Genomic DNA, 24,970 nt, shown 5'->3' on the forward strand with positions numbered 1-24,970 from the left:
TTGAGTCTTTCCACGTCCTCATGATTTAAGTCTCGCTGGTCCCGTGTTTCTGGAGTTTGTCCATTTCACCCAGGTCGTGCACCCTGTTGGCTCACCGGGTCCTCAGCTGTCCTGCATCTCCTGCAGGGGTGCGGCCTGGTCGCAGTTGCCCTGGAGATCCCGCAGCCCTCACATCCAGACTCCGGGAGTCTGACAACAACCGTCCTCAGCACAGGCTTCCCAGTGACAGCCTGTGAACTTCTGCCGCCAGTCTTTCAGCCCCTGACCGGCCCTCTGGTGGATTTGCCAGGAGGCAGCGTCTCTGCCTGCAGGTCTGTTAGGACTGCAGACTCTCACAGGACCGAGAGGGAAGCCGAGGCAGAGCCGACAACATCAGCGCCCAGGACCACAGCACACAGTGCTGGACGGACGGGTGCCGCTGCCCTTGCAGCAGCCTACCGTCCACATGGACCCAGAAGGTTCTCGGGGAACATCCCCGGGGCTTGTGGGGTTCCAGAGTGTCCAAATGCAGCTCTGGAGTCCAGAGCACCCTGAGGAGGGACCCTACCTGAGAGGGGAACCTGGCCTCAGACAGCTGAGCCCTGCACTCGCTCGCAGCCCTGGTGCCGAGAGGCATGGTGGGTCCCCACACCCCACGCTCCCCCAGCCCAGAGAGCAGAATCCTCGGAGCAGGTGGCGAGTGTGCAGGGGGCAGGCTGTGCTCGTCCCCTCGGCCTGACTCAGCTGCTGGAGGTCTGGATGAAGGCCGCCCAGAGAGGGCAGTGGGGGGCAGCAGCACCTGTGAAACGCACCTCAGCCGGGCAAAGCAGGCCAGCCCCGCCCCATGGGGGCTGAAGCTGAGGAGCCAGGGGTCAGCGACAAGCACAGCTGGAGATCAAGTGTCACGTCAAGAAGACCCCAAACCCCCACTGCCCTCTGTAGGAAGCACAGGACAGTGGGCAGTGTGTGACGAGCACAGAGCAACTGCCGAGGCCACATGCCAGGGACGCAGGGGCTGCCCAGAGCCCGGGTGTGGCCACACAGGACCAGACACCCCAGCCGAGCTCGGCTCAGCGGTGCCAAGCTCTGGAAGGCTACCAGCAGAACCGGCGGGTGGACAGCCCAACCACGCGGGGGAGGACAGAGAGAACTTTCCCACGTCCCAAACGAGACAGCCCCTGTGAATAGGAGGCCGCGAGACTCCTCGGACTCCACGGAACACGGAGAGGCTGGAACAAATGGCGACCCGGGAACGTGCCCGGCCCTTCCCGTGTCCCAACCCCTCGCCTGGCTCAGGAGGCAGCGCTGAGACCAAGGACCACAGCAAAGGCCGGGCGGCATTTGCGTCCGAGGTGGACACTGGCCCGGCGCACGTCTTCAGCCAGAACCAAGGGCGCGTCTCCCCACGACCTCAGAGGTATGCTGTGAGCTCCGTCGCAGCTTCCCTCAGCCCTCACCCCGTCCCCTCGGGAGAGCTCCGTGTCAAGCGCCTCCCCACTCCCACTGCCCAGGGGAGGCAGGCAGGCCACTCCAGCGGCAGCCGATTCGTGCTGCCGGACAGCCCGTGCCCCGCCTCCCCACGCTGGACCCACCTGCCTGGCCCAGGCCTGTGCTCCCGTTCAGACGCGGCAGCGTGGGTGGGCAAGGGGCGCTGTGGGTCCCTCGGGCCGTGTGCCCCCAGGCTCTGGACGGGAAGTGTCAGCCAACAGCTCGCGAGGGCCGGAGCGGCTCCCAGAGGCCCCACAGGCGGCACGGAGGCTGGGCAGTGGCCGAGCCTGCGGGCATGGCTGGGCGCCCCTCCCGCCCCCGGCACAGCCCTCCAACCCCAGCATCCGCGGGCACACACCTGCTCGTCCACGTAGGCGTCAATCCTCTTCTGGCACTGCAGCCACTCAGCGGCCACGGCGCGCAGCTCCTCCTCGGAGCGCTGGAACCGCTGTAGCAGCGCGCTGTACGTGTCCTCGCAGCAGCCGTCGTGCGTCGTGGTCCCCAGCCTGCGGACAGAGGCCTGTGACCGCCCTGCTGGCACCTCCCCTCCCAAGGCAGCGGGGGCCCCCACCGCACCACCCCAAGCCTGCTGCCGGGCATGTGCAAGATATAGGCCAGGCGCCCAGAGCCGAGTCTGGCCGAAAGCAGCAGCTCAGACAAGAAACAGATCCTGATAAAAAACTGAGCGGTGAGGGACGCTGCTCTAAAAAGACTAAGGCCCAGAGACGCAGTTCACGACGTGCGGGCTTGTAGAGTATATTCTTGCCCGTTCAGATACACTGATTCAGAGAAAACACAACATTTAATAAGAAATACAAACTTTGGGCCAGGCTTTCACATTAAGTACAACAGGAAATTCAATTCAAAAAAATACAATTACAGTTTCATTTATTCTCTATCATATCTTGTTAACAAAGATCATAAAATGACAAATGAGAGAATTAACAGAAAGCAAAACACAGACACCCAGGTAAACAGCTGGATTTCTGAAGAAGAGGGCACTTGGGAGCGTGGGGGAGGGGGGCAGGTCATCTCATAAGGCAGGCTGTCTTTAGAAACCGTTGGTTTTCCTAATCTCTGAACATGTCAACATCTGAGCCAAAATAATGGTAATAAAGACCTCCTAACAAGGAATTTCTAAATCCAAATGGACACTTATAACTGCTCAGGAGCACAGGCTGGTGTGCAGGGTTAATAATCAGTGCTGTTTACACAGAAGAACTGGAAGCTGCCCACTGGTGTCAGAGCCGCTACACCATCGGGGGCTTCCCAGACAGACTCTGAGAGACACCCACCTGCTTACACCCAGATGCACACACAAGCATTCACACATGCGCCTGAAATGGAAATGCTCCCATGTGAAGCAGAGCTAGGGCTATGTCACCATGTTTAAAATGCGTGTGTGTGCTGGGGCGGGGTGAGGTGTGGATGCTGGAAAAGTCTGGAAGCAACACCAAATTTTTTACTGTACTACCTCTCATCATGAGTTCCTGTTTTCAGAACTTTATTTCTGAATTTCAGATTGCAACGGCAACCTAATGATTTTATAATTAACACATCGTGACTGAAAAAGAGCAGGGTTCCACGGGTGCAGACAGCGCCCTCTGCCTGCTGGTGACCACTGTGCGGAGACACAGGCCGCACGGACGGGGTCCTGTGTGCTGCAGCGCCTGCGTGGGTCCCGCGCTCTGGAGGGAGATGCGAGAACCCAAGCCCCTGACTAGCTGTGCAGCAACGGGCAGGGCCGGGAGCCAGCTGGAGCCTCAGCGGCCCTGTGATGCCAGGGCTCACACCCCAGGAGTCCTCCCAGGGCTGCGCCTGGCCCAGGACACACCACTCTCCAGTGCCCTGACCCCAGGCCTCGCTGAGGCGGCTCCGGGCTCCACAGAGCACACGGGCACCCAGGGGAGAGTGTGGCAGCCCCCAGGGCTGCGCCTGGGCCCAGGACACACCGCTCTCCAGCGCCCTGACCCCAGGCCTCGCTGAGGCGGCTCCGGGCTCCACAGAGCACACGGGCACCCAGGGGAGAGTGTGGCAGCCCACGAGGCAGCGACGTGGGCCTCCCGGGCCTCTGTAGCCCCGCCACCCTTCACAGACCTGCCTCCCACGTGGGGCTGCCCTGCCTCCTCTGCACCGCCTGAGGCCCGAGGCGCTCTCCTGTGCTCCGTGGCAGACCTGCTCAGAGCCAGGGGAGGGCAAAGCAGCTGCGGGTCGGGGCAGGGGTGGTCCTGGACTTCTGAGGGCGCGGGGCGCACTCAGAGCACGACCGGAAGGCACAGGCTGGAGTGCAGACAGAACAGCAAGTCCCCCAACGGCAGGAAGTGTGCTCAGGGTCAGACAGCATCAACGGTCCAGCACACAGGCCCTTCTCTGAACGTTCACTCTGCACCCCACGTAACAGGTGGTGGAATCCACCGTGAGCAACATCTATGTGAAACAGTATGTGGTGGTACATGAGAAGGAAAACGAATAAAATCACTTTGGGTAAGTTTACTTACAAGCCTGATTAAACATTCCCTTAACGATTAATATGTATTTTAAAATAAAGACCAAGTCAGGCCACAGCTACGGAAACCACCACAAGCTAAGGAGCTGCAGCAGGTTCCCGGCCCCCCGTGGGCAGCAGAGTCTGGCGGGGCGGCCACTTGACCACCAACTGCGGCCACACAGACAGGCCAGCTTGGCCCCGAGGGCATGCAGGCTGCCACACCAGGCCCGGTGGCCCTGCAGGACCCATGGTGCCGGCTCCTCGACAGGCCGACTGCAGGGGGAAGTGGGCAGGGTGGGGCCTGCAGACTAGAGCACCTCAAAAGGAGCGGAGGTCAGCAGGTAATGGTGACGGGGTCCATCTGGGGCAACGGGGAAGTTTTGGAAATACTGGTGGTGGTCGCCCGACTATTACTAAAAATGCAATTACTGCTGCTGAATCACATGCTTTAAGGTGAAATTAATATGGTTTGTGAATTAGACCTCAATAAAGCTCTTAAAAACCACAGGCACAAGGATTTCCCTGGTGGCAGAGCGGTCAAGAGTCCACCTCCGATGCAAGGGACATGGGCTCGGTGCCGAGTCCGGGAAGATCCCACACGTCGCGGAGCAACCAAGCCCGCGCGCACCACTTCTGGGCCTGTGCTCGGCAACAAGATGCCCCCTCGACAGGAAGCCTGCACACTGCAGTGAAGAGCGGCCCCCGCTCACCGCGGCCGGAGAAAGCCCAAGGTGCAAGAAGACCCAGTGCAGCCAGCAGTAAACGAACAAATTAAAAAACCGAACCAAACCACCGAGACACAGAACCTTCCTAAGTCAAGTCAGTTTCTTTAAGTGAGTTAACTTTTGAGATCATTTGTATTAAAAAGACAAAAACAAAAAAACCCCAGCAAATCAAAAAGCAGGCAGGACTCTGGAAAAGCACATGAGTAGTGAGGACTAAAGACATGGGCTTCTCTCCTCCCCATCACCAGAGTGAGGGATCCCGAGCTCGGCACAGGACTCCATGCTCGGCACACCTGGCGGAGCTCCGGAGACGCGCTCCAGCAGGAAGCCCAGCAGGGGGCGCGTTTGAGAGACCCGTCAGCCCGCCGGCCTCCCCACTCAAGTGCTAGAGGGGACCACCCCACGGCCACCTAGCAGAACCCGCGTCTCGTCAACTAAAACGCCTTGTGCCGCAGCTTTCCTTTCTTCAGGAAGAATCTGTTACGTGGACTCTTAGTCGCATTAATCCTGGGTGTATTCTTCCTCCTCGGGTTGTGCGCTTTCTCCCCGAGCTGCATTCTCCCCTAAGCCCTGCACTTTCCCGGCAGGGACCGCCACGGCAGGGGCGCGCAGGGGCGCCCAGGCGCGCAGCTGCTGCGCCCCGGGGGCAGGGTGCGCGGGGGAGCCCCACTACCTGATCTGCGACACCAGGGCTGGCAGGCTGCTCTGCAGAAGCGGCTCCGAGAAGACCAGGTCCTCAAAGAGGTGCTTGTTGTGCAGCTCCCACGTCACCTGGAACTTCTTCAGGTGCTCGCGTTCCTGGAGAGCGACACAGGGGCCGGAGGGCAGGCCAGGTCAGACCAGGAGACTGGCAGAGCGCGCGCTCCCCAGCCGCCCACAAGCCCCGCCCCGCGGCGCAGGCCCGCAGCGCCGCGCTCCCGGGGGCGTCTACATAGGCCCGCAGCCCCGTCTACGCAGGCCTGCAGCGCCGCGCTCCCAGGAGCGTCTACACAGGCCCGCAGCGCCGCGCTCCCGGGGGCGTCTACACAGGCCCGCGGGGGCGTCTACACAGGCCCGCAGCGCCGTCTACGCAGGCCTGCAGCGCCGCGCTCCCAGGAGCGTCTACACAGGCCCGCAGCGCCGTCTACGCAGGCCTGCAACGCCGCGCTCCCAGGAGCGTCTACGCAGGCCCGCAGCGCCGCGCTCCCAGGGGCGTCTACGCAGGCCTGCAGCGCCGCGCTCCCAGGGGCGTCTACGCAGGCCCGCAGCGCCGCGCTCCCAGGGGCGTCTACGCAGGCCCGGGGCGCCGTCTACGCAGGCCTGCAGCGCCGCGCTCCCAGGAGCGTCTACGCAGGCCTGCAGCGCCGCGCTCCCAGGAGCGTCTACACAGGCCCGCAGCGCCGTCTACGCAGGCCTGCAGCGCCGCGCTCCCAGGAGCGTCTACGCAGGCCCGCAGCGCCGCGCTCCCAGGGGCGTCTACGCAGGCCCGGGGCGCCGTCTACGCAGGCCTGCAGCGCCGCGCTCCCAGGGGCGTCTACGCAGGCCCGCAGCGCCGCGCTCCCAGGGGCGTCTACGCAGGCCCGGGGCGCCGTCTACGCAGGCCTGCAGCGCCGCGCTCCCAGGAGCGTCTACGCAGGCCTGCAGCGCCGCGCTCCCAGGAGCGTCTACACAGGCCCGCAGCGCCGTCTACGCAGGCCTGCAGCGCCGCGCTCCCAGGAGCGTCTACGCAGGCCCGCAGCGCCGCGCTCCCAGGGGCGTCTACGCAGGCCCGGGGCGCCGTCTACGCAGGCCCGGAGCGCCGCGCTCCCGGGGGCGGCGAGTCCCTGGGCCTGCAGCCTGCTCCTGACTGACTCAGCAAGACGCACACAGCTGAGGGTGCGGGAGAGCGCCCGGTGCACAGCCAGTGGCGTCTCTCACAACCCGCCCTTCGAGCGGACCGAGAGTCCTCCCAGTCAAACGGCTTAACCGCGTCCCCACCCTCTGGCGCCCAGGGGCGGTCACGTCGGGCCTGTCCAGAGCAGAGCCTGAGGTGAGTCTGCCAGACCGAGAGCTCCGCGCTGGCAGCCTCGTGGGGAGGCAGCTCTTCCTCTCCCCGGCGAACGTGGCCGCCTCATCCGCGACTTCCCACAACCGCTTCACACTCCCCGCCCTTCGGGCCGGCGAGCGAGCGGCCTCTAGCGAGCAGGGGCCGGCGCACCCGCTCTGGCTGCGACCACACGCGCGTGACTCGCATGTCGGCCACAGGCACGCTCGCTGCGGCGCGTCACCTCGCACCTGGGGAGACGGTCCTCCTCTGAGCGACCGACAGCCCCCCAGACTTCAGGGAGCACGGCACCCCCGTCCCCGCCGGAGCAGCGCCTCACTCCACCCGCCGCCGGCCTGCTCCCGCGCACTGTTCAGCGCAGCCGCGTGGCAGGGCTAAGACTGGGGGACGCTGGGGCACGATCTACCTGCGGACACTCCAGTGCCCTGTGCCCTCACCAGCAGGGGACGGAGGGGCTGAGAGAGCCAGCGAAGGGGAACCGCGCCCGTTCCTGGACCCACACACACCTGCAGCACGATGCTGAGGGCACGAGGGCCTGCTGCACACGCGCACACAGGCGCGCGCACACACGCTCTGCGCACTCTGGAGCCGCACAGAGCCTCGGCAGGGATCCTCGGACCCTCACCTTGTCCGCGCTTCCACTGTCGGTTCTCACTGCGAGTTTTACCAAAACGCTTCACGCCAGCTTCTCATGCCACGCCTCTCACAGCCATTCCCACGCGGGAGAGCTGGGCGGGGCGAAGGCCGGGCCTGAGCCTGAATCAGGCACGCTGTGTGAAGACGGCGTGGGAGAGCACACGCACACTTCAGAGACCGCTCCGCCCAGGCGCTGCGCCAGCTCAGACACAGAGACAACGCCGGCCACAGAGCCCAGGGCTCCCAGCGGGCAGGGCAGAGGCCCGCGCCCAGGTTGCAACCCATCCCCACGACAGAGAGCACAGAGCGAAGGCGGCAGCCGGACGCGCCAGGGTCCCGGAGCCGCGGGCGTGCCTGGCCGCTGCATGTCCTCGGGAAGAGGGGACGGGCCCTGCCCGCTGTCTGAGCGCAGCCCCGAGTCACGCTGGCAGGGACAGGACCAGAGCTCTGGGTTGGGCACGTCAGCTAAAGGTAACCAAAGGTGAGGACTGCTGAAGGAAGACACTGACATTTTTTGAGATCTGAAATTACACTTCCAGAGGAGGCATGTGAGAGAAAGAGCAGACCCCACACCCATTTCACAGTCTCACCAACCTGGGACAGGCAGGCGTACTGGTGACCAGCACGCCCCGCAGCCCACACAGTGACCCTGGCCTTGGGCCGTGGCGCCCCCCTCACACACCAGGCAGCCTGCCCGGGCCCGGGCGCAGGGCCTGCGGGGGTGCACGGTCACTACACGGGGGGCAGGGGCAGGGGTGCAGCAGCAGAGACAGCGCGGCTGCACCCAGAGGCCGCAGGAGCGCTCCTGGCCGACCTGGCCCTGGCCCCTCCACCCAAACACTCCCACCTGTCCCTTCCCGCAGACAGCGTGGGGCTGGGAAGGAGGGCAGGCATGTGCGGTCCCGTCCTAACAGAGCTTGAGAAACAGCTGGCTGGTGAAGACCCCGCTGCCCCTGAGAAGGGGCTCGGGGTGCCCGCCTGCTACAGCTCGGCGAGGCCTGCCCCGGATGAACGGGGCACAAGGACACTCCCCAGAGAAGCCACCCTGCGCAGACGCCCTCTGCCGCCTGGCGCGGTCCACGTGCTCTGCGGCTCTGGGCCCGCAGAGGGCGCTGCCCCTGGAGAGGCGGGGCGGCGGGCAGAGAGGGGGCAGGCAGGGGACTCCCGGCGGAGGACCCTCTTGTGGCCAACCACAAAACCCGAGCTTTCAAGCAGAACTCAGAACTCCGGCAGACACTTGGCGCTGGGCCTGGAAGCCTCTCCACACGTAGAGGCCCTGCTGAAGGGGCCACAGTGACGGCGGCAAGGGCTGGTCTACACCGAGGACAGTGCCGCCTAACTGGGCACTGAAGACCACCGGGCAGCTCTGTGCAGCCCACTCAGTGAACCAGGGATTCCCAAACGGCCAAGGTCTGATGCTCAAAAACCACCTGAAGGCTGAGCGACCCCACAGACGGCGACAGAGCAGAGTCCCCTCGGACTGGCGACAGCTTCAGGCCCACCTCGCAGCCAGCCGCCAAGAAGTGCTTGGGCTCCGGTAGACTGCCTCAAAGAAGAATACCCACAACGGGCTGAGAAGTCTACGGAAACAGTCCTCCCCTTCCCGGGTAAATACCTGTGTGAGGCCCCATTTTCTTGAAAACTTCAACCAAAACAGCCTGACAGGCTGAGCACAAAGGCAGACACAAGAAAGCAAGCGCGCTCCATTAACCCAGACGCCGCCGCGCCCGCTCCTCTCACGGCAGCGCGGCCCTTGGGACGCCCCCCGCAGGAGTGGCGGGCTCTACTGGAGCGAGGCTCGAGGCGGCCCCCCGCCCGGGACCCGGAAACCACCTGCAGGGCTGGCTCGTTTCTATCGAGGCCCACCAGCTTCAGGGGCACACAGAGACCCTTACGCTCAGAATCTTCAGAACCACCAGTTTTGACCCTGACTGTATTTGTTTCAAAATACCGTTTTACCACTAAGAAAGCAGCTTCTTTTAATAATAAAATGTGAGCGATGAGGACCACCTCCACAGACTGTTAGTAAACCAAGAAAGCCGGCCAGCAGGTGCACCGACGCCGGCGAGGCCAGTTCCCAGGAGGTGCATCTCCAGCACCTCCTCCTGCAGCCTCTGTGGCCACAGCCTCTCCAAAGCGGTCAGAGGCCCAGGGAGAGCAGGCCTGTCTGTCCCCTTCACCAGGACTGGAAGATGCCCACGGGGGCCGGCATCCCACCTGAGCACGAATCCCTCCTCAGTCCAGCGCTGGGCAGCCCCCAGGCCCCACCCCGCCCCAGCACAGCAGCCCAACCCTGTGGAGATGTGCCCCCATCGAGAGCTGTTTCCTCCCCTCACACTGTGCCCGTGTTGCCCCCTGGGCCCCCACGTCCCCACACGGTGCCCCTGCTTCCGTGCAGCAGCCAAGTCCCGAGGGGTGGGAAAGAGGCGAGCAGCCCCCGTGCCCCACACGTCACCCGAGGAGAGGAAGCAGCCCCCTACACCCCTGCACGTCGCCCAAGGAGGGGAAGCAGCCCCCCACGCCCCTGCACATCACCCGAGGAAGGGAAGCAGCCCCCGCGGCCCGCACGTCGCCCGAGCAGGGGACGGCTTAACGGGCTGCGGCCCCCGCGGCCGTGGCGCCTCACCAGCGTGCCGAGGAAGCTGCTGATGGTGCGTGCGGCCTGGCACAGGGCGCCGTACTCCTCCAGAAGGAGGGAGATGAACTGGTGGGCCTGCGGCGGGCCCTGCAGGCCGGATGGCGGCTTCACTCTGGACGCAGCCGACAGCTGCCGCAGGAGCCGGACCTTCATCTCCAGCACGTACTCCCGCGCCTGCTGCTCCAGCCGCTGGTACAGCTGGTAGGGGTCCCGCTCGCAGAGCCTGCATGGGAGAGAGGCACACACACCTGCAGGGCCTGCTCACAGCCGCCCCCGGATGGGCAGGGCGCCCCGAGCTCGTCGGGCAGACAGTGAGACTGGCGCCCCTAAGCGCCCTGCCCTGCCAACCCAAGGCGGCCCCGTTCAGATGGGGGTGGGGCGGGGGTCGCTGCACGCAGACGGCCAACACGGGGTGTGCGCACGGGGGCCGGGCTGGGACGGAGGAGACCCAAGCGCTGGCTTCTGTGCTGCCAGCTGAGGAGCAACGACCCCAGAGGAGCTGCTGGGGCCGGAGGGTGGCCTGTCCCTCTTCCTAGCAGCTCAGTCTCCAGTCCAAACGGGCTGGTACTGTTCCCATCACCAGACGAATCTTAAGAGACAGAGCCATCTCTTTTCAAATTATCCCACCAAAAAACTAAGTGATGAGATGAAATGTGTCAGCTGAAGATCAGACAACAAATCAGTACATGCCCCCAATCAGGCCACAACAGCAAGTATCCGTTTCACGAATTTCCTTCCTAACGTGGAGACTGTCAGCTTTTACAAACTTGTTCTACAGTAACTGGCAGGACTGTGGTTAAAGAGACCACTGGCGTTCACTGTGCACTTCTGAGGAGCCTCCAGATGGAAACCGGTGACACGGGGGCAGCGACCACGGGCTCCGTGCACAGCCCACCCCCAGGAGGGCCATGGGAGCTGGGCACACAAGCGTGAGCCCGAGAGAAAGGCGGCTCCTGGGTTTGGACCACGGCCCTCTCCCCGCCGGGCACCACGGTGGGCAAAGGAGAGAGAGGCCGTCACGCACGTCACTTGTGCTTCCAGGCAGCTCAGTGGGTAAATCTGCCTACAATGCAGGAGACATAAGAGATGCAGGTTCCATCTGCATGTCGGGGAGATCCCGTGGAGAAGGGAATGGCAACCCACTTCAGGATTCTCGCCTGGAAAACTCCACGGACAGAGGAGGCTGACGGGCTATAGCGCATGGGGTCGCAAAGAGCCGGACACGACTGAGCGACTTGAGCCGTTTCACTTTTGGATCACCACACCAAGCCACCTCGGTTGTGAGAGACGAGAGCCAAGTGAAAACAGAGCCCTTCGCCTCATTAAAACCACGGCCAGCGAACAGGAATAACTGAGAGATTATCATGGTGACTAGTCAGCTCAGGTCGACGCGTGAGCTCTTAAGTGTAGGATAACAAGCATAATCTTAACTACCAGCACAGAGACTGCTCTCTCAAACAACACATTTCATCTCTTAAAGGAGGGTCACAGACGACTCAAACAACACGGGGACAGACCTTACGGGGGCGAGTGCCTCCCCGTGGCTCCCTTTGCCTGGGGGACCTGGACACGCGCTGTATTTCATTTCTTACACATTTAACCATGACCACGTGGTCCTCTGGCAGACAGACTTTGTAAAAGTCCTCTGACTGAGGCAGGAGGACGGACACTCTCTGGAAGCTCTACCAGCCGCACATCCGACAAACACGGTGGCGGGGCCGCAGGCACAGGAGCAGGGTAACACAACGCAAAAGAGGGGAGGGCAAGGAGAGGGGGGAGGCCCCCGGGGTCAGGTCCGATGGTCTGAGACAGTGGCTCTGAAGTCTAATGCGAAGGGCTGCTGCTGCTAAGTCGCTCAGTCGTGTGTGACTCTCTGTGACCCAATGGACTGCAGCCCACCAGGCTCCTCTGCTCGCGGGATTCTCCAGGCACGAATACTGCAGTGGGTTGCTGTTCCCTTCTCCAGGGGCTCTTCCCCACCCAGGGATCGAACCCGTTTCCTGCACTGGCAGGCAGATTCTTTATTACTGAGCCTCCAGGGAAGCCCAACGGGAAGAACGGAAGGGAGAAAAGAAGCCTGAGTGAGGAGAACACTCCAGACAGAGCGAAAAGCAGAAGCCAGCACCGTCTGTGGCGGCACGAGTGCCGGTGTGGCTGGAGCGCGCAGGCGGGGTGGGAGCACGGGGTGTGAGCTCGGGCTGGGGGAGCCAGGGTGGGGTGCTGGGCGCCGAGGGCCACAGGGGCGGCAGGGGAGGTCACCGCCAGCTGCACGAGCCCCAGAAACGGGCCCTGCGGACACCCTTCCTGGCGTTTCAAACAACAACAAAGTGTCCTCTAGACACGGAGAGCACAAGCAGCAGGACGCACGGCACACGTGAAAGCACGGCACACGGGCCTCGGGGCCGGGGCCTCGGCGTCTCCACGGCGCCAGCCTTCAGCAGGGCGCGGCCGCCTCCAGGCCTCAGCCGCGTGCAGAGCGCCTTCTCAGCATCCGCCACAACGCCCTGCCGGCGCGGCTACCTGCCGAGCGCTTAGGCCTCTTCCTAAGCGTCCGCAGCTGTGAGCTTATGGGTCTGACATGCAGGTTATACAGATTTTCCTAACACTCACCAGGAAACCTAACTAACTGCTAAATGCGGCGTCTACGGCCTAGAGCCGTCTCAGGGGCAACAAATCACTAGCTAGTCCCTACGGCCCCTGGCCAGCCACTGCTCCTACCTGCAGAATACACAGCGAGCAGGAGGTTACAGAGCCTCAGAGACTGCAAGCAAGACAGGAGAAAAAGACCAAAGCGAGACTCACTTAGTTCACTGCTCCTATTTGGAACGCCTCTGAAGAGAGGAAACGACGGCAGGAACCGTGGTGGTGATGGCGCCTCAGTCGCTGTGATGGGTCGGCTCTGACCCTTGGTGGCCCCGTGGCCTGTAGCTCACCAGGCTCCTCTGCCCGTGGCAAGACTTCCCAGGCCAGAGTACTCGAGTGGCTGCCGTTTCCTCCTCCAGGGGACGTTCCTCACCCAGAGATCAGGCCTGTGTCTCCTGCCCTGGCAGGCGGATTCTTTAGCAGCTGAGTCGGGCCTTCCCTGGTGGCTCAGCCGGTCAAGAATCCGCCTGCAGTGCAGCAGACCTGGGTTCAGTCCCCGGGTGGGGAAGGTCCCCTGGAGAAGGGAACGGCTACCCACTCCAGGATTCTGGCCTGGAGAATTCCGTGAACTGTATGCTCCGCGGGCGCGCAGAGTCAGACACGACTGAGTGCCGGTCGCTTCCCTTCACTGGGCACTGTACAAGCCACGCAAGAATAAACCCTGCCCTGTCACTGTGCCCGAGGCCCCAGCCACACCCCAAGCCCCTCCCAGTGAAAAACACCCCAACGAACAGGCCAGCAGCTGGCTCCCCAGGCACCGCCGGACCCCAGAGCCCAGAGCCCCTCACCTCCTCAGGGGTGTGATGGCCTCTCCTCCAGGAGGCAGCAAAGCAGCAGGGCCCGAGCAACGCCCCCACCGCCCGGGGCCAGCGAGGGCCCCAGCGGAGCGCTGCTGCCGACCTTAACACTAAGGAACAGCGGGAACACGTCTGTTCACCTGCAGCCCGCAGGCACCCAGCGTCCAGCAGCATCGGAACCGGCGCCTGGACCCGGCCCGTTTGCCGCCGCTGCACACCTGAGGCCGCCCCCCAGAGGGCCTGCTGAGCACTGGGGGCTGGGGGGCCGGGCCCGGGTGAGGCGTACCTGTCCACCAGCTCCTTCACCCCCGCCCTGTCCGGCGCCAGGGGCTGGTCCTGGTCGTCCGCGAGCGGGGTGCCCGCCTGCCGGTAGATGCAGCGGACGGCGTAGCGCACCTCCGACCAGTAGTTCTGCAGCTGCTGGGGCTCCCGCTCCGCCTCCGCCGAGAGCTCCCTGGGGACACGGCGCCGGAGCAGTCAGGGGCCGAGGGGGCCGGCCGCCCGGGGCAGCCCCCGCGCCCCCGCCCACTCTCCTCCCTGTCCTCCGGCGGCGGCAGCCCCCCTAGCCCCTGTGTGTGAGGGGCCCGGGACCCAAGCCCCTTGCTGACCCGGGGAGCCCCTCGCTGACCCGGGGAGCCCCCGCCCTCCCAGCGGCCCTCAGGGCGGGGGAGCAGGGGGAGCCCTGGCGGTACCTGCGCTCGTTGCAGGCCTCGCAGGCGCAAGCGGGGTCCGCGGGGGTGGCCACGGGCATCGGCTGAGCGCCTAGGGCGAGCCGCCCGCCACTGCCAGCCTCCGTCTGCGAGCTGAGCGGGGTGTGGAGAAGGAAGTCTTGACCCTGCTTCAGAGAGAGCGGAACAGACGCGTCACGTTAACTGTTCATGGCCCAATTAGCCACTAACTGTTCAGGAAAACACCTTTTAGAAAAAACGTTAAAACCTGCACGTTAAAAAGAAAACATTTCAAATGACAATGCGTAGGAAACTTTCTCTCTTGACATTCAAGAATTTCTCCCGGGGCCGAATTACTTCTTTAACCTTCTGAAAGTCACATCATAACCACGCGAGGACAGTCGTTTAAAAAGAGCAGCTCCCAAACCAAGGCTCTCTGACAACCGAAAGGGGTCGGATGGGGAGACAGGTGGGAGGAGAGTAAGAGCGGGGGGCATATGTATGCCGACGGCTGAGTCAAGCTGATGCAGGGCAGAAACCAACACGATACTGGAAAGCTATCATCCTTCCATCAAAAAGAAAAAGAGAGAGCAGCTCCACCCCAGCGCCCTGACTGCCACCACTATCCCGGGGGACACTGCCCCCAAGTGACGCCCCCATGCTCAGCGGACCCCCGGCGGCCACTCTCGAGTCTGTCCCACAGAACCAAGTGGGGAGCAGGCTCAGAACTGGACCCCCAGCCTGGCCAGCACGGAGACCACAGCCCCGGGCCTGCTGCACAGACCCCCACCCCACCTCCTTCTGCCTCAGAACACGGTCCTGGGGCCCACGCAGCTGCCACTCTGTCCCTCGGGATGGGGCCTGGACTCTGGTCTAAGGACTGTGGGCCCCCACGTGTGGCAAGAAGGTGCATGCACGCTCTTCCCCAGGGCCAGTCGGCCGGCGGCCAGCTCCACCCAGCACCCCGGCCATAAGCAGGGTCCCCATGGGAGGGGCTGCGGACCAGAGGACTGCGTCGTCCCGCCCCCACCCCTGCGGGCTGAGTGGAGTGTCCAGACAAGCCCTGCTGGCGGCAGAGCTGGGGAGACCCAGTGCAAGCAAATGCCCCATGCATGGGGGCGGAAGCAAGGAGCCACCCCCGAGCTGAGGCAGGGCCTGACGTCATGAAGGAATCCCCAAGAAAGCTCCTGCTGCGTGAGAGACCCTGGGAGGACTGGAGGCAGAGTGGGGACGGGGCGCCACAGTCCCCAGCAGGCAGGCCAGTGCGGCATCTCAGCTCAGCCCAGGAAAACCACAACCTCCAACGAGCAAGAGCCTCTGCCACAGGCCCATGAGGATGCCGGGGCCCCCGAGAGCCACAGCGAGACCGCGAGCATCAGGGGCAGCGGGGGCAACCAGGACCCGGGACAGGCAGCCCTGCCCCCCAACCCGACCTGAAGGCCTGAGCCAGATGAGACACCGGGATACCTGAAGACAAGACAATCCTGCCCTGAAGACGCCCGGAGAGGCGATGGTCTGACGGGCAGGGCCGGGCGGGCAGCTGCAGCGGGTGGGCGGCCGTGCTGGGGGTGGCAGCTGTGCCCGCACGCACACCCACGAGCACTGCGGGGCCCGCCGGCTGAGGCCCCCGCTGCCCCCCAGGCCTCGGTGCTGTGGTGCCATGACCATGCTCACACACTGGGGACCCGTCCTCCAAGCCGCAGCAGGTGGTGTTTAAGACACGCAGGAGGTCGTGCAGATCCCCTGCAGAGAGCCCCCACCGCCACCCGCATGTGCAAACACTCTGCAGTCCTCCCGGCCTTCAAGGGTTCCCGGACAAAGGTCTGCTTCCAGTGACTGCGCCAGTCCCTGAACACAGAGCGTGACCCACCGAGCCTGTGAGGCGGTGACAGAGGAATCCCATCAGCCACGCCTCAGCAAGGATGCCCACTGTGGGGGGCGGGTGTTGAACCAGCTCTCTGCTGCAAACCCGATGCTCTCCGTCCAGCGACCACGGCCCCTCTGCCGTGCCCCGCTCCTGGGCCAGGCGAGCCCGCCAGCTGCAGCCCCCAGCGGCCCCGCCCCAGGTGTGCCCTGGCCCCACCGCCCACCCGCAGGGCTGCCCCTGCGCACCAGGTGGCACCCTCGCAGCGCCCTCTTGGGCCTGTGCACCGGCCTTCTGTCGCCGGCCCCTCACTCCTCACGTTCCAGTGAGCCTGTCCACACCAGCAGAGCGCTGCTGGCCCTGACCCCGGTCGTGACAAACTGCGACCCATCTTCCCCACGAAAAGCTCTGTCCCACGAGGGCGGGCCCCTTTCTGACCTGCCGGCCACTGCACGGGAGCAGCAGGGCCTCGGCCGGGCGCCGGGGCAGGCTCGGGCGAGATCCGGGAGGAACGTTTCCCACTGACAAAGGAGGAGCGAGCTCCCCGCGCTCAGCCACCGCCGCACCTCTCAGACAGGCTCCCTTCAGTCACCAGGCTCTGCCCAAGAGCCACGCGGTTTTAAAGACCCCGCACCTCAACCACATACAACGCACAACGTCCACAACCAGCAACAGAGTCACGAGGCAGGAAAACGCGACCCGTGACCAGGAGGCTCTGAACCGCTGGATCACTTTTCACCTGGGCCGCTTGGTTTCTTGCTGAGTTGTAGCGAGTCCTGATGCATTTTGGGTATTGCCCTAATCAGATATGTGGTTTGTCCTTCCATTCTGCAGATTTTTTCACTTTCTTGGTGGTCTTTTGCTATGCAGAAGCTCTTTAACTTTATGTGGCCCCAGCTGTTTATTTTTCATTTTGTTGATTGTGATTTAGATGGCAAATCCAAAAACTCACTTCTGAGACCACATCAAGGAGGTTTATTTCCTAGGAGTTTCAGACTTTCGGATGTTCCACTGAAGTCTACGGCCCATTCTGAGTTGATGTTTCCGAGTGGTTAAGACATGGGCCAAGTATCATTCTTTCTCATGTGAATATCGAATTGTACCAGAACAATGTATATTGAAAAGACTGTCTTTTGTCCACAGTTCAGCAAAATTACTGACGAATGAGTCACAGTACAGAATGCACTAAATCGTACGTGAACTGTAGCAGGTGGAGAGCGAATTAACTACGCCAGCGCGAAGGGAAACCACAGCCGCCCAGACAGCACGAGGCTCTCGCAAACAAAGGCGACACACACACACCACTCTCACGCGGGTCAAGAGAGGTGACGACAAGCTACGAGGACACTCGTCACACACGTACAGGCATTTTTAAAGGGCTTAAGAAAATAAGGGAATGATAAACATGAGAGGGCCGTGGCTATCTGAGAAGGGGAGGGAAAGAAAGATGCGCAGGGCGGTGCACGACGGTCTGATTTCTGGTGCTGACCGGGCTCATTATCCCTTACAACATGTTCACTATATGCACGTTCACACACAGACCAAACATTACACAGCAACAAAACGGATGTGGAGGAAAGGCAAACCCTCACCGACCCCCAGCTCTCCCCTTCACTGCTTCGCGTCCCTTCCGAGGCCCCCTCAGCCTCACCGTCCCTCCCGGGTCCACCCTCTCCTCCCCGCACAGTGAAGGGCCTGAAGCATCAGCCCCCTCACTCTGTTTTAAACCTGACTTATTTCTGGCTACGCTGGGTCTTCTCTAGTTTGGGGAGAGGCTACCTTCTTTGCGGTGCACGGGCCTCCCATTGCGGGGCTTCTCTTGCTGGGAGCGCTGGCTCGGCAGCTGTGGCGCTCAGGCTCAGGCGCTCTGTGGCGTCTGTGACATCCCCAGACTGCGTCCCAGGATTGAGCCTGTGCCCCTGGCACGGGCAGGCAGGCTCTCAGCCACCCGCCCCTCGCCGTGCGGGCTCAGCTTCCCCGCTGCTGAGTGACTGCTCAGGGCTCAGCCCGGCCTCTGCCGCCGCCGCCACTCCACTGACACAGGCCTGGCCAAGGTCTCTGCTGGGGGCGGCCTTCTCACGGCAGGGCTCCTCTGCTTGCGGAGCCCGGGCTCCAGGGCACGCGGGCTCCAGGAACCGAGGCTCCCAGGCTCTGGACACAGGCTCAGCGGTTGCGGGCCACGGGCTTAGCTGCTCCAGGGCATGTGGGCTCTTCCCCAATGAGGGACTGAACCTGTCTCTCCTGCACTTGAAGGCAGATTCTCTACCACTGAGCCACCAGGGAAGCCCCTGAAATTGCAAATCTTGAAAATAAAACCGGGGATTCCACTTGACAGAAGTGAAGTTATGACCTACAGTCAGATGGGTGGAAGGGTCTAGCAATGTCCAGTCAGCAAGTTAAAAGAGACGTCGGTTATGTCTATGCCAATAAAGGTAAAGGAAGAAAAAAAAAAATCACTGAAATAGCAGAAATAAAAGTCAAGTAACTCTGAGTAGATTTTTTTTTAAGCTGCAAAGGCATAATACAAACAAACATGGAACATTTGTAAGCGGCGAAAGAGTCCATGCTTATGGGATCAGAAAACTTAATACTAGAAAGAAATTAATTCTCCTCCTCCCAACTTACAGTCAGTGGCATCCCGGTCAGATCTCAACAGGGTGTTTCTTCTGTATGTATGTATGTGTGCTGGCAGCTGTCTGTGTGTGCATGTGCGGAAACAACAAGATAATTTTCAATTACACAGAAACGGAAAGAACCAAGAATGACGAAGGCAGATTTGACGAGCGCAAGGTGAGAGGCCGTTCTCTCTGCACACGCTCTGCCATGGCCGTCGCAAAACCCACAGCGCAGCGCGCTCCGGAGCCGCCGCGCTCGTCGGCAGCAGGCACTGAGCTGAACGGTCAGCGCCACTTCCGGGTGTCTGTGATGCTGCCGAGGCAGTGACTGCACTGACCCTAGCCCTTGAGCACGTCTTCTGAGCGTCCGAAGCGACGAAACAGGAGTCTGCATGGAGCACTCCTGCAGTGCTCCGAGGAGCACAGCTGCACACCGAGTGAGCCCACTGTCCCGGACACGTCAATCTGCCTGGACAGAGGCCTGACAGACCCATCTGCACATATTCAGACTTGGATACTGTCAGACATTTTCTCAAAAATGAATGAAAAAAGCCTGTCTCTTCAAGGAAAACAGCTGATGCTACTTGCAGCCAGTCACAAAACTGGAGCTTTCCAGCAAAAAAAGTTTGGAAAACATGTGTCCATTACTGAGGGCCTGAAAGCGCATCCACATTTGGACACCTTTCTGAAGATATCGGTGGCAGTAACAAATGTGGCTTGTAAAAAACAAACAAACCAACCAACCTGGATGTTGAAAGGCGTCCCTAGCTGGAAGCTCTCCCTTCCTGGGTAACAGATCACTGTGCAAACGACCAGCACCTGGTGCTGCACACTCACGTGCGGGCAGGAGATTCCCTCAGAGTGCTGCAGCTGACCAAGAGAAACTGCTGCCTGCCACAGGTGGGTGTGGCACCAGAGAAAATCCAGAGTTACCTGAAAACGTGATCACTACAACTTCAACCAAACCACCTAACACACAAGCAGACAGAAGGGGCCAGCTGTCTTCTACCATCCAAATGTGAACAAGATCTAAAAATAGTGCTGCTCTATTATTTTTGTTTTGGAAATAGTTTTCATCAAAAAAATACGCTTTCAATCTTAACCCTGAGCTGTGTTTAGTCGCTCAGTCATGTCCGACTCTGCGACCCCAGGCCTGTAGCCCACCACGCTCCTCTGTCCACGGGGTTCCCCAGGCAAGAATACTGGAGTGGGTTGCCATGCCCTCCTCCAGGGGAGCTTCCCAACCCAGGGATCGAACCCCGGATTCCCGCATTGCAGGCAGAGTCTTAACCCCCTGCGCTGCCAGGGAAGCCCAAGAATACCAGAGAGGGAAGCCTAACCCTCCTCCAGGAGGCCTTCCCAACCCAGGGATCGAACTGGGCTTCCCCCGTCGCAGGTGGGTCCTGTGCCAGCTGAGCTGACCCTGTGACTCAGCAGCCCCTCTGCTACGTGCATGTGCAACAGGGTGTGCAAGCCTGCGCTCCAGGAGCGCCCGTCAGCACAGCGGAATCTGGAGACCAGACACAAGGCAGCATCAGCTCACACAGGCGGACAGCACATGCCCGCCCAGGCTGGCCACACGGCCCACAGCCGCGCCTGACAGCGGCACCACCAGACCCAGGCGGACAGTATATGCCCGCCCAGGCTGGCCACACGGCCCACAGCCGCGCCCGACAGCGGAACCATCAGACCCAGGCGGACAGCATATACCCGCCCAGGCTGGCCACACGGCCCGCAGCCGCGCCTGACAGCGGCACCACCAGACCCAGGCGGACAGCATATACCCGCCCAGGCTGGCCACACGGCCCACAGCCGCGCCTGACAGCGGAACCATCAGACCCAGGCGGACAGTACATGCCCGCCCAGGCTGGCCACACGGCCCACAGCCGCGCCTGACAGCGGAACCATCAGACCCAGGCGGACAGTACATGCCCGCCCAGGCTGGCCACACGGCCCGCAGCCGCGCCTGACAGCGGCACCATCAGACCCAGGTGGACAGCATATACCCGCCCAGGCTGGCCACACGGCCCGCAGCCGCGCCTGACAGCGGAACCATCAGACCCAGGCGGACAGTACATGCCCGCCCAGGCTGGCCACACGGCCCACAGCCGCGCCTGACAGCGGCACCATCAGACACAGGCGGACAGTACATGCCCGCCCAGGCTGGCCACACGGCCCACAGCCGCGCCTGACTCAGTGAAACTATGAGCCATGCCGTGTGGGGCCACCCGAGACAGATGGGTCACGGTGGAGAGCTCTGACAAAATATGGTCCCCTGGAGAAGGTAATGCCAAACCACTTCAGTATTCTTGCCTTGAGAACCTCAAGAACAGTATGAAAAGGCAACAAGATGGGACGCTGAAAGAGGAACTCCCCAGGTTGGCTAGATGCCCGAAGTGCTGCTGGAGGTCAGTGGAGGAACAGCGCCAGAAGAGTGGAGACACGGAGTCAAAGCGAGAACAGCAGCCAGCTGCGGGTGTGCCTGCTGACGGAAGCCGCACAGGAGCCGGGAATGTCAGGTCCACGAATCCAAGCAAACCGGAAGTGGTCTAACAGGAGATGGCAAGAGTGAACGTCGACAGCTTAGGAATCAGTGAACAAAAATGGACTGGAATGGGCAAATTTACTCCAAATGACCACTGTATCTACTACTGTGGGCAAGATTCCCTTAGAAGAAATGGAGTAGCCCTCATAGTCAACAAGAGAGTCCGAAATGCAGTACTTGGGTGCAATCTCAAAAATGACAGAATGATCTTGGTTCGTTTCCAAGGCAAACCATTCAGTATCAGTAATCCAAGTCTATGTTCCAATCACTAATGCCAAAGAAGCTAAACAGTTCTGTGAAGACCTACAAGACCTTTGAGAACTAACAACAAAAAAAGATGTCCTTTTCATCACAGGGGACTGGGATGCAAAAGCAGGAAGTCAGGAGATACATGGGGTAACAGGCAAGTCTGGCCCTGGAGTACAGAATGAAGCAGGGCAAAGGCTAACAGAGTTTTGCCAAGAGAACGCACTGGTCATAGCAAACACCCTCTTCCAACAACACAAGAGACAACTTACAGACATCACCAGATGATCAATACCAAAATCAGATTGATTATATTCTTTGCAGTCAAAGATGGAGAAGCTCTATACAGTTAACAAAAACAAGACCAGGAGCTGACTGTGGCTCAGATCATGAACTTCTTACTGTAAAATTCCAAATTTAAACTGAAGAAAGTAGGGAAAACCACTACCTAAATCAAATCCCTTATGATTATACAGTGAAAGCGACAAATAGATTCAAGGGATTAGATCTGATAGACAGAGTGCCTGAAGAACTATGGACGGAGGTTTGTAACACTGTACAGGAGACAGGGAGCAAGACCATCACCAAGAAAAAGAAACGCAAAATGGTTGTCTGAGGAGGCCCTACAAATAGCTGTGAAAAGAAGAGACACGAAAGGCAAAGGAGAAAAGGAAAGAAATATTCACTTTAATGCAGGGTTCCAAAGAACAGCAAGGAGAGATAAGAAAGTCTTCCTCAGTGAACAATGCAAAGAAACAGGGGAAAATAAAAGAATGGGAAAAACCAGAGATCCCTTCAAGAAAACCAGAGTTACCAGAGGAACATTTCATGCAGAAATGGGCACAATAAAGGACAGAAACAGTATGGACCTAACAAGCAGAAGAGATTAAGAAGAGGTGGCAAGAATACAGAGAAGAACTATACAAAAAAATCTTAATGACCCAGATACTCATGATGGTGTGATCACTCACCCAGAGCCAGACATACTGGAAGGCAAATCAAGTGCATCTTACGAAGCATCACTATGAACAAAGCTAGTGGAGGTGATGGAATTCCAGTTGAGCTATTTCAAATCCTAAAAGATGATGCTGTGAAAGTGCTGCATTCAGTATGCCAGCAAATTTGGAAAACTCAGCAGTGGCCACAGGACTGGAAAAGGTCAGCTTTCATTCCTATCCCAAAGAAAGGCAATGCCAAAGAATGCTCAAACTACCTCACAATTGCACTCATCTCACATGCTAGTAAAGTCATGCTCAAAATTCTCCAAGCCAGGCTTCAGCAATACGTGATCCGTGAACTCCTGATGTTCAAGCTGGTTTTAGAAAAGGCAGAGGAACCAGAGATCAAATTGCCAACATCTGCTGGATCATGGAAAATGCAAGAGAGTTCCAGAAAAACATTTATTTCTGCTTTATTGACTATGCCAAAGCCTTTGACTGTGTTGATCACAATAAACTGTGGAAAATTCTTCAAGAGATGGGAATACCAGACCACCTGACCTGCCTCTTGAGAAACCTATATGCAAGTCAAGAAGCAACAGTTAGAACTGGACATGGAACAACAGACTGGTTCCAAACAGGAAAAGGTGTACGTCAAGACTGTATACTGTCACCCTGCTTATTTTTAATTTATGTGCAGAGTACACCATGAGAAACGCTGGGCTGGATGAAGCACAAGCTAGAATCAAGGTTGCCGGGAGAAATATCAATAACCTCAGATAATGCTAATGACACCACCCTTATGGCCAAAAGTATACAGGAACTTAAGAGCCTCTTGATGTAGGTGAAAGAGGAGAGTGAAAAAGCTGGCATTCAGAAAACTAAGATGATGGCAGCCAGTCCCATCACTTCATGGCAAACAGATGGGGAAACAGTGAAATACTGACAAACTATTTTCTTGAGCTCCAAAATCACTGTAGACGGTGACTGCAGCCATGAGACTGATTAAAAGACACTTACTCCTTGGAAGAAAAGCTATGACAAGTCTAGACAGTGCATTAAAAAACAGAGACATTACTTTCCTGAGAAAGGTCCATCTAGTCAAAGCTATGGTATCCCCAGCAGTCAAGTGTGGATGTGAGAGCTAAACTGTAAAGAAGGCTGAGCACCGAGGAGCTGACGCTTCTGAACCGTGGTGCTGGGGAAGACTCTTGAGAGCCCCTTGCACTGCAAGGAGATCCAACCAGTCCATCCTAAAGGAGGTCAGTCCTGCATATTCACTGGAAGGACTGATGCTGAAGCTGAAGCTCCAGTACTTTGGCCACCTGATGTGAAGAGATGACTCACTGGAAAAGGTCCTGATGCTGGGAAGGATTGAAGGCGGGAGGAGAAGGGGTCAACAGAGGATGAGTTGGTCGGATGACATCACTGACTCAGTGGATGTGAGTCTGAGTGAGCTCCGGCAGAGGGTGCAGGACAGGTAGTCCGGGCGTGCTGCCGGCCATGGTCACTAATAGCAGGACACTGAGCCCCTGAACAGCAACAGCAGCGAAACGGAGACTAAGGCGGCGATGGATCCCAAACATGACGCTGAGCGAGAGGCCGGACGCAAAGCAACACGCACCGCGTGACCCCTGTCTGTAGAGTTCAGAACTCCAGAAGAACAGGACAGCCCTGCAGAGGGACGGGGGTGAGGGCGTGCAGCTCAGGAAGAGGAGCAGGAGGTGCTGGGGGAGGGGGAGGGGAGCGGATGACGGGCAAGGCCTGACCGGGGACCTCGCTGCAGCAGAAATCAACCCAGAGAGATCGCGGTCACTGGAGGCGACAAGGATTCATTCCGCCATGAGGAAACAGCTGCCCAGGACTTCCCCGGCGGTCCTGCAGCTAAGACTGTGATCCCAGCGTAGAGGGCCTGGGTTTGATCCCTGATCAGGGAATTAGAAGATCCCACAGGCTGCAACTGAAAGATCCAGCATGCCGCAACTAAGACTTGGCTCAGCCAAAGAAAGAAATATTTTTTTAAAAAAGGAAATAGCTTCTCAAATGCACATCAAAACCACAACGAGATTAACACCTCTCACCTGTCAGAATGTCTGTCATCGAAAAGACCACGAGTAACAACCACTGGTGAGGATGCGGAGAAAAGAGAACCCTCGCACCCTGCTGGTGGGAAGGCAAACTGGGGCAGCCCCTGCGCGAGGCAACGAGGAGCTTCCTCAGGAAACGAGCAACAGAGCTGACACACAACCTGGCAACTCCACTCCCGGGCAGACATCTGGAGAAAATGAAGACACTAGTGTGAAAAGACACACGCACACCAGCGTTCACAGCAGCACCGTTTACAGCAGCCGGGACACGGAAGCCACCTAAATGTCCATCAGCGGGTGAACAGACGGAGGGAGTGTACACACACACGTGTGCACAATCGGACGCTGCTCAGCCGCCAGAAAAGGGGAGAGCCACAGCCACAGCCACATGGACGGACCTGGAGGGCACTATGCTGAGAGAGAGCCAGAGAAAGCCAGGTACTGTATGGCGCGGCTTACGCACGTGGAGTCTGAACCGTGGAGCGAAAGTGAGCATGCCCAGACAGAGAAGCAGACTCTCAGCGCACAGTCAGCTCACGGGCATCAGCAGGGAAAGGGAGGCGGGAGCGGCAGGGAGGGGCCGCGGTTGG

General features: G+C 60.0%; 1 protein-coding gene across 8 annotated transcripts in view; it reads right to left on the minus strand.

The window, feature by feature from the left end:
* The window catches only part of FAM193A (family with sequence similarity 193 member A), a 150,598-nt gene that overhangs the window by 47,602 nt on the left and 78,026 nt on the right, over nt 1–24,970 (minus strand). For 4 of the 8 annotated variants that reach the window (XM_042251714.2, XM_060417465.1, XM_060417463.1 and 1 more), the window contains exons 3-7: nt 14,110–14,255; nt 13,704–13,871; nt 9,966–10,200; nt 5,354–5,478; nt 1,826–1,973 (exon numbers count right to left, since the gene is read on the minus strand). In XM_042251714.2, coding sequence (XP_042107648.2) covers nt 1,826–1,973; nt 5,354–5,478; nt 9,966–10,200; nt 13,704–13,871; nt 14,110–14,255 — 822 coding nt within the window. Of the gene's footprint in view, nt 1–1,825; nt 1,974–5,353; nt 5,479–9,965; nt 10,201–11,120; nt 11,251–12,779; nt 12,905–13,703; nt 13,872–14,109; nt 14,256–24,970 lie in introns of those variants that run through there. The other 4 variants (XM_027971298.3, XM_060417467.1, XM_027971299.3 and 1 more) reach the window with 4 other exon arrangements.

This window comes from Ovis aries, chromosome 6, assembly GCF_016772045.2.
Source record: "Ovis aries strain OAR_USU_Benz2616 breed Rambouillet chromosome 6, ARS-UI_Ramb_v3.0, whole genome shotgun sequence".
NCBI lineage: Eukaryota > Metazoa > Chordata > Mammalia > Artiodactyla > Bovidae > Ovis > Ovis aries.